The sequence below is a fragment of the Epargyreus clarus genome, unplaced genomic scaffold (genome assembly GCF_041222505.1).
Source record: "Epargyreus clarus isolate Ecla_fem2 unplaced genomic scaffold, WU_Ecla_fem_2.2 ptg000015l, whole genome shotgun sequence".
Classification (NCBI taxonomy): domain Eukaryota; kingdom Metazoa; phylum Arthropoda; class Insecta; order Lepidoptera; family Hesperiidae; genus Epargyreus; species Epargyreus clarus.
The window spans coordinates 1,039,379-1,049,364 of record NW_027332223.1 but is presented as its reverse complement, the minus strand read 5'-3'; the positions used below and the strand labels follow the sequence as shown (position 1 = coordinate 1,049,364).

General features: G+C 33.9%; 1 protein-coding gene across 1 annotated transcript; it reads left to right on the top strand.

Annotated features, from left to right (window-relative positions):
* The first annotated feature begins 3,321 nt into the window (after nt 1-3,321).
* LOC140748072 (sodium/potassium-transporting ATPase subunit beta-2) lies at nt 3,322-9,068 on the top strand. Its single transcript, XM_073080772.1, has 7 exons — nt 3,322-3,459; nt 5,224-5,274; nt 5,444-5,563; nt 6,151-6,329; nt 6,683-6,769; nt 7,241-7,469; nt 8,110-9,068. Exons 1-7 carry the CDS (start codon nt 3,396-3,398, stop codon nt 8,211-8,213), a joined length of 834 nt encoding a protein of 277 aa, XP_072936873.1. The 5' UTR covers nt 3,322-3,395; the 3' UTR covers nt 8,214-9,068.
* Nucleotides 9,069-9,986: the final 918 nt, after the last annotated feature.

Sequence of the window (9,986 nt, the reverse complement as noted above, 5' to 3'; positions counted from 1 at the left end):
TCCGAAAGATATATTTTTTTTAATTATGTGCGTATTAGTCATATATTTTCACTTACTGTTACGGTGCAGGAAAACATCGTGGGGAAATCTGAATACCAGAATAAATGAAGGTGCCAGATAGGTGTGGCGGTGGTACCGCCGGAGTCGAACCACAAAGGTTTCTATTACTTTCGAACTTACTTCCACTTGAAACTATATTTAGAGGTCACCGCTAGATAAGGACATAGCTGGCATAGCTCCCCCTGTTACAGTATTTTCATTGTTCACAAATTATAAGTTGAACACTTAACGGAAATCTCTACTATCCATAAACAATATAGAAATAAAATTTCCTATATAAGGAATAAAATACGTATTTTGTCATAAATTTTGCCATGATACGATGATCTAATGGCAGGGGTTTGTTTATCTAGGGCTGTCCAAATCATGTAGCAAAAGTACTGTCTAATAAACAGTTCAATACATTAAAAAATCAGTAATAGCTAAGTGGTTACAAACTTAGCCTCTCAATTGGGGGAAAGAGTTTCAAATCCCAGGCACACCACACAAGTTATTTTGCGTATTATAAATTAATTATGGCTTGTGTTTTTAAATGGTTAAGAAAAACATCGTGAGGAAACCTACACACCTGAAAGTTCTTAAAGAAAAGAGTGGATGTTCAGTGAAGCCTATCAATCCGCATTTGGTGAGCACGGTGGACTATGACCTTAATTCCTCTCTTACTGTGCCTACCAGTTTCATGTTGATACAGTAACGCGTTGATGACAACATTTAATGATCTGGTAATAATATTAAAACACATTCTTGAATTTAAATAAGTCGGTAGAGCATCTTTTCTTATAAAACTTTGCACCATTTTCTACAATCGCCAACCCTAATGTGATAGATCATAAAATCCGCAACATTGGCAATCTCGGCAGCCCGGCGCCGCGCAGTCGCCGGCGTCTCTACCCTGCGCCCCACATACAGGTCTTTGTCCTTGCTCTATTTATAACATAGTAAATATTGGATTACGTAACGCCAAACTCTACAAAATACTTTTATTAACCGTAATTTTTTTTAATATTTCATTTGTGTTAAAGGATCTTTATCCATAACTTAACATAACTTTGAAAGGTAATAGAACCAGTATAGTTCTTTTGTACCACCGTCACACCTATTTCTAGCATGAAGCGTTTTGTTTTGGTATAAGAGTATTGATGCCGTCTAATTTAACAAGTGAGGTGATCATCTTTAGGAATAGCAACACACATTACAGTACATTTGGCAATATTAGTAACCTTTGTTCCTATCGGCGCCGCCCTGTCGCGGGTTGTCTATCGACCCCCTGTAGCGAGCCTTAAATGTCCTTACAGTGTTGCCTTACAGTTCCAAAAAAAATCTGTCTTAAAGGGAGAAGTAGGTAATTATATGTTATAACAGCAGTGCTAAACGTTGCTGTGTTTTGGTTTTAAAAGTTTGATAAAGCAAACAATAGTACACAATGAAATACCTCCTAAAGTGTACCCCCTTATTATACCCATCAAACCAGTAGACATCAGGGCTTAACACTGCTGTAGTAACAGATTTTTTTTTATGCAACGAATAAAGGTAGGACTAAATGTGACAGCAGTGCTTCCTGAAGTTGGACCATGAAGAATACCAGGGTCGAATTTGGATTATTTCTTGTAACAAAGATAGTGTGTCCATTTCAATATTTCCGTTTTTATTTGTTTGTTTTCATCGGCGCCGCGCTGTCGTACGCTTTATCCCGAATAATCCCGATGTCCTAAATAGCGGTCTTTGTACTTATAATACGTAAAATATGTCCCCGTAAAATACTTTTAAGTTTAAAAGAAAAGAAACATGCTGCAACTGCTTAAAATATTGTATCGTATAGGCAAATGTTATGAAATTTATTAATTTCTCTACATAAAGTTAAGTATTGGGTGGTGCTATCAAACGATTAGTAAGAATAGACAAAAATATCATAATATCAATTTAGTTATCTACGTAACCGTCTACGACAATGCTACGCTTTTTCGTAGCTTTTTTACAATAGGCTTCTACGTTTGCAATTAGATCTATTTATTTATTCTTCAAGTGGATTTAACTCATATCCATAAAATATGGATACAATATTTACTATTGTCGTTTACTTGTTAAAGTATTTTAAAACAAAAATCAGGTATACAAATATTATTAATTATTTATGTACATACCTATTCTTTTTTATTACACTTTTTGCGTTGGTTTACTAATATTGTATCTAAAAAGAGTAATAAGGTAGTAACTGTCATTTTTAAGAATTTTAAGAACTTACCACAACCCAAATCTTTTCTAAAGTGAAATGTTCACTACCTTAGTAGGTAATTCTTTGGACAGGAACGACAAACCATTAACAAATAATTTGCCTTGGACAGCGAAAACAAGACTCGGGGTCGTTGGAACCTGTTATATAACATGGGAGTTGGGGATGGGAGTACTACGTTTACGACGGCGCCAGCGCGGCGGGCGCGCGGACCTCCGGGACATCCGCCAGAGGTCGCTACTGGATGAGGTCAAAATAGCTCTAGTACATTGACGGTTTTAATAATTAATCTTTTTTAAATATTATGTTGAAGTAGCATACGAGCTTGCAGTTCACCTGAGCGTACGTGGCTACTACCGCTAATTGATACGTGTAATCAACCGTTAGTCTTACCTGAGGTCGCCCACAGCTGCGATTCTTCTCTGAGAACTAAGTTGGAATGCCTCGGATAAGTATTTCTCCCTTACAACGCCTGATTCAATTTGGTGGACTATCTCTAATTCTTCCGATTCTAAGAGGGCACTGTGACTCAAAAATAGGTTGATAAACATATTTTTTTTAACTATGGACATATAAGATAATAAATTGCAAATTTACATGATAAATTTACATCATTCAATTATTTTCGGTAAATAGGCTAAGGCGTATTTTTTACTTTTGTTTTTTCAAAGGTTCTCAGACTTCTCACCGACTTTTTATATTTCTTTGGTTGGTAGCTATTGACGAGGTCTAGTGTGTTTCCATTAATAAGTGGTAAATTTATGATCTAAGTCAAATTCCAACTACCTACTAGTAACTACTATTTAATTTTAAAGAACCTCAATTTTTCTAAAGATTATCACCAATCTTCAGCTACCAGACCAAAAATAATACTATAATAAATATACTGATATAAATTTAATCTTACCAAAATATATTTTAAATACAAAAAAGTAAATTCCAGTTTTAAACACGCAATGAACACCATCTTACGTCCCGATTTCCCGCCCAATCCCTCAGATCACCCCTCCATACCATTATTCAGATTCAGTCGTCCCTCGTAGCTCGCGGTACTCACACTAGGATACAGATTATATTAAACCTAACTTGAAAATAAACAGATAAAATGGGGCTCGAAAAACGGACTATCAAGATCATTGTGATTGTTGCCGTGATTCTAGTTGTTATTGGTGAGTTATTTTTTTAACTAAATAATGAATATTATTCTCATGAACTAATATGTAGGTATATAGGTCTAACGTTTTATGTTATCTAAAGTTTATGTATTTATATTACTTCAAATTTCAAACGAATTTATTGTTGTTTGTTTCGTTAAAAGTATGCTATAAGTATCATTTAGTTTTATAATCGGCCAGGACAACAGAGACGTAGGTACAGCCAAAACGATTTAAAATTTAAAAAATACTTCGTTTTTTTGAATAGCTAATAGTATTTACCTATGACATTTTGTATTCGGTCTCCAGTAAGAATTTAGATAAAACGTGACTGACCAACCGACATCAAAATTAATCTAATGATGGTTTTATTTTAATTTATTTCAAATATTTTATGATTAAGGCCAACATAAAGCTCATTGACAACACTTATATTATGATAATTATAATAAAACGCAATAAAGTCGTAACTTAATCCTATTGCAAAGGTAAACATTGTACGTTTAATTGTTTAGCTTTACTTATTCCTTCTGATTTCAATACTTTTTAAAATGCGTATTAAAGTGAACTTTCTTTTGGTGCTACATCAGAAGGAAGGAAAAACTGATTGATGTTGCAAAATTTTATATAATCATCATGAACTCCTAGTGCACGTTGCTTACAGATATCTTCTCGAAATTATATAATTGAGATTCTGTTTTGGCGCTTTTCCGATCGTGACGTCGATCACGAATTTATAGGTGTAATGTAAACTTCACAAACACAATACAGAACTCTCCTATATTTACATTCATAAACTTTTCCATTATTGTAAAAGCAAAGTTATAATAAATAACTATGAGTGGATTTGACGAAAGATCTCATAAACCGAATAATTTTCTTCAATAACCGTTTCAAAAAATGGAATTAACAAAAAAGAAAATTATTCTGCTGTTTTGTCTTTTATAATAGTTCCAACAACATTAAATACCTTACTTGTCTACTATCAAAGTATTATATGTATAGCTAGGTATTACAAAAAAACATAAAAACAGATATCTAAACAGAAAGGTGAGGTCATGAGTAAACGTGTTACGCGGCAAATGTATTTAGGCTAATTGATTTCAGGCCATGTAAGCATTAACATTGGAAGTGGTAGGTGTATCTTTATAGTAAGTTTGCTACAAAGTAACTGTAAGGTTTCATGCTGTTAATGCGTGGGATTCCTAGAAATAGCTTTATAATTATAGTTTGAATGTACAACTCCTGGTAGTTCGATTTAGGGTAGGTGCTTTTTTTTGTTCACGAGGGGGAAAACTTCAAAAGGAATCCGATGCTGTGGGAGCGACGCCGGATTATGTGGGGCTTTTACCTCACTAAACCCCCAAGGTGGCCGTCCTCGGCGTTTGGTGGTAAAGTCCGGGATCTTCGATGGAACGCAACCGGAGTTCTCCAAACGCGATGACCCTGTTAGGCACTACCCTGGGGAAAGCAAAGTAATTTACTCTCCTGTTTCATCCCTGGGTGATAACAACGATATGCGACCACACAGACCGCCTTCCTTCCCGGGGTCGCTTGCTGGATGGTTTGAACTCTTGCCGTCCGCAATCCCGGAAGCCCCTTTTAGTCACGACTTCAGGGTACTAACAGTTATTTCTGCCTTATGTAATTAGATGAATTAAATTGAGTTCTGGTAAGTGTAAGTGAATTTGGAAAGTGGAGTAAGCACGCATTCAGCATCTATAGTGGACGTCACATTTTAATAATTTAAAATATTTTAATAATCTTTTTGTTCATTAGGCACAATACTAGGACTTCTGTTGGGCCTTCTTTTACCCATCCGCTACGTTGGTAAGTAACTTTTAAAATATATCAGATCGACCTCTAACAACTATTTAATTCATGTATACAAACAGTATTCTAACAATACCTACTCTTCGGTGTTCGCGTGAATACCATTTTGTAGTTCCATTTATAGTACTTTGTAAGATATAAATACCTGACTCTGTTTACTTTATAGAACTGGAAGTGTGGCCTCGCTCCGATGAGTACAATAGTGAGGAACCATTGATATACTTCCGTGCTAACGACCCTGGAAGCTGGCATCCATGGTACAAGAAGATCAACGATTTCTTACGCGGTAATTAATTTCCTCTTATGTTGTTCAAGTGATAGAATGTGTTGTTAGTCAGGGAATTCATTGAATAACTAGTAGTTAAAAGACATACTCACAGTGGAAGTATGTAGATACTAATATCTTCAATGGTCGTTAATATCTTAACGTTCTTTACTTCACCTACTTTAAGCTTGTCTTTGGATTTGTGCCTTCTGCGTAGGGCGCGATATATCAGTTCATTTGTAGCCTGTGATAATCATCTAAGGTTTGAGGTTAAGATAAGCGGTTAATTAATGTTGTTACATTATGCACTCGTATGTCATAGATACTTTGTACCTACACAAAGAACATATAAGCATCAGACATAAAGTTTGTCCTTTTGTACCATAACTCTATGTTAACGGTGATATAATAAATAATCATAGCTCTCAGATGCAATATAAATCTAAGTTCATAATTTTGACATCTATCTAGTCGGGATCGAACTTAGAATCTGTTAAAATTTGTCGTCAAAAAAATCTTAATTTTCCTTTGATTTACAGGAAGTTTATTTAAATTTACAAATTACTTTTCTAATTTTACTAGCCGTAACCCATGTTAATTCTTGCCAGTATACGAAACATCAGTGCCCGAGGAGCCACCCCGCGCGCCATGCTCAGTGAACCGCCAGGACCAGCGCCTGCCGGTGCCGCAGTGCGAGCAGGCGCTGGCGATGTGGGCGCCGTGCAACGCTGACCACTTCTACGGATACGCTGATGGCAGGCCTTGCGTGTTCTTGCGATTGTCGCATGTGAGTTTATAACCTTTTAGCAGTTATTGCGTTCCAGAAAGGGGGAATTTGGAGGAGTTCTTTTCCTCGAAGTGGGAACTCGCACGAGGTTATAGATTGCTATATATGCTATATTAGAGAACTAAATGGGACACAACAAACATGAAGCAACTTCTTTAGTGCTGCTACCTTTACATAATGTCTTGTTTTCAAATAAAAATAGCTCATCTATTCGTCTCTAGCGCATTATCAGCGCGTAAGAATAAAACATACATTATCCGCCATTTTGACTTGCGCAATTTATTGAGACAAATACACACTTGGTACACATCAACTACTACGACAGTATATTAACTGTTTGAAAACATCCTCAGATCCACTACTGGGTTCCTGAGCCGTACAACGTTACATTGCAGCTGCCGCTACCCGATGACATGCCCCATAATATCAAGGAGGCCATGGTATGACCTTAAATATATAATTATTTTTTTAGCGAACTGTTTTTGGGTATGACAGAGACAGCGTTTATCTTTTAAATGAATGTTTTAATTCCGAACTGGAGTGGGATTTTTCTTATTTTCACGAAGAAATAGCCCATAAAATAATACCTACCAAAAAGAATCAAATCAAATCAAATCACTTATTTGCAAGAACATAAACATAGAAAATATTGTTAAACTGAATGGGTAATGAGAAAAAAAGACAAATAATATTTTGATCCCATTATATTTATATACTATTAATATACCACATTAAACGAGAATAAAAGTAGAAAATAAGTTGAGCGAAAAACTTGGGCTTGGGCAATAGATATAATCATAGTTCGATGCAGTACAATTCACCCAAAATTATGTTAGATACACTGAAAATTAATCATGAATAAATAATTAGTAAAACATTAATGGCGGTTATATTGTAATTGATTTCCACAGCGCCAGCGCCCAGCTCACCAATTCGGCGACTTCATCTGGGTATCGTGTGACGGAGAGTTCAGCTCGGACAAGGAGAACGTGGGCACGATCCAGTACATCCCAATCGGCTTCCCCCCCGGCTTCCCCGCCAGCCGCCTGCACACGGCCGATCGCCTCACCTACTCGGCCAGGAGCCTCCCTGATGACGTCCCTGGTCCGCTAATTGGAGTGTTCTTCGAAAACCCTAAACGTAAGTATTTGTGGTACGTAAATCTCTGCATTTCCCGTACATCGGGCCTTGCATGGTACTAGAGCAAAGCTCGTATTAACTCTCTCTTAAAAATTGTAGATATCTTCTGCTTGCACTTAATATATTTTAACGGCATTGTAACTGAATTTATACAGAAAGTCCTTAGAAAAAAATGACGAGAAATTGAATGAGGAGTTTTTATTTTCATATTTAAAAATAAATCATTATTTCTGTCATAGATTAGTAAAGATTACTCACTCCTAACAAGAAAATGTAACCAGTTTTGAGACTTGAAATATTTGCATAAAAAATTTTCGCCACGTCTCCTTGCTAAAATGTCCCTAAAATATTTGTAATACTTATTTATTATGTAAATTACGCAGTATTTGTTATTTATTCGTAAATTTTCTCTAAAAATGTTTTTTATTGTCAAGTATTCAAAAAATAACTGACAAATCAGCCTTTTGTGGCTTCATTCAATTTCAAGGTTGCGAGGTATCTTTACTAACCTATGATATCGCTTTAAATATTCGAATGTCCGGAAATCTATGGATTTGTCTATGTACTGTTAACCATAGACATTCAACTGATGCGACTAAGGTGCCTTCGGTTGTAAGACTATATATTTTTTTGTTGTCAGGTGGCTTGGTAATCAATGTGGAGTGCCGTATCTGGACGCGGGACATCTACTACAACCCGACGAGTCGCACCGGACGTGCTCGATTTGAGCTCCATGTAGAATAAACTTTGTATAAGAATTAAGATGATTAGCTTTTGGCTTTGATTAGGAGTTGCAGAAGATGCAATTTGCAGTGCACAATGTTTAATGCATTTTAATGCTGATAATCATTAAATGGATTTTAGTCATTATGAATAAAAAGACATTGAAAACAGAGGAGATATCGATATCCCCAAATGATGTTTCTATTGAGAAACTAAGCATGGAAATGCTAGTAATATTAAATGACATAAAACGCTGCATGTAAATTTCATGTCAGTTATTCCAACATGAGAAATATTATATGTGACTAGGTAAATGTATTTTACTTTATATATTATTACTCTCTCACTTTATTAATGTACCTGTTATGTACCAAAGATTATTAATTGTTGTTTAAGTTTATTAAAATGTATGCTATTATAAAAGTTTAAATAAGCATTTGCCTGAAATGGCCTTTGTATACAAATTACTATAAACTACGCTAGATTTATTCTACAATTATTGAACCTATTTTAAATATAAAACAGCCAATAGCTCAAGATTAAGAGCACCTTGAATTCCCTCACCTATTTAATATTTATTATAAGTGGATGTATAAGACTACAAGTTTAAATGTATTACATATTTATAAATTTATTATGGATATTAAGATTCACAATATAAACATTATAACAGATTAAAAAAACAAACAAAAGTTAAAAGGTATTACTTAAAAATTTATTATAGATATTAAGATTAAAAAACATTAGCTTGAGCATAATTAACAAACATTTCCAAAAATTTGGTATACTTACGAGAAATATTTTTAAAACTATATCTAATTTTTATACACCGTTCTAAATTAATATTAATTTTATTTAAAAAATAATTCATTAAAACATGCGTTACTTAAGTAATTTATATAAATACGAATAATGTAAGGTAATTAATGGTATACTTTTGTTAACATTTCAGATGCTTCAATTGATGCTATATTAATATGTTTTAAAAGATTTTAAATTAATGTCTAATTGAGAGTCAATAAATGTGTCTATTAAATTATATTATATTGTGAACAAAGAAGTACCTAAATACTTGTTATGTTGTTACAAGTGTAAGAGTCTATGTAAATAATGATTTTTAGTACACCTACCTTATGTATTTGTATATTTTTTTGTATGAAGTGAATTATTTTGTCAATAGCAATATCGGTTATTAAATAAATTTTAATATAATGCCTATTATTAGATTTTTTATACTACTTACGTCCTGAATATACATACTATTTTAATATTTTAATTACAAATATAACTTGATTGATTAATTAAATCCTTATTAATTACTAACTCATCATTGCAGATTAGAATCTTATGAAAATAAAGCCAAACCCGTATCCTATGCTCGTATTTACACCTACATTCTAATTAAACGTAGTGGTTATATTCTCTTTGATCTGAATAAAAGAACAAAATTTTCATTAGTCTAATTGCCGCGCTATACAAACTAAACGTAAATTTAATATTATTATGTCGCTTTTAAATACGCTTTAAATTACTACATTTTAGTTAATTTGAACGTACATTTCAAATACACGGTGTGCAGACAACATCACTGCAGATTTTACATGGTCATCCGACCAAATTGTCTATGGATCGTTCGGTATACCATAAAGGTTATATTTGGTTTAATAGGTTTTAAGCTGAGGTTTCAACCAAATAGTAACCTATGGTTTCTTCAAGTCTTTGTATGATAAAAAATAGAAAAAATTAAATATTGCCATATTTTTTTAAAATATATCGATATCATAATATAAAGAC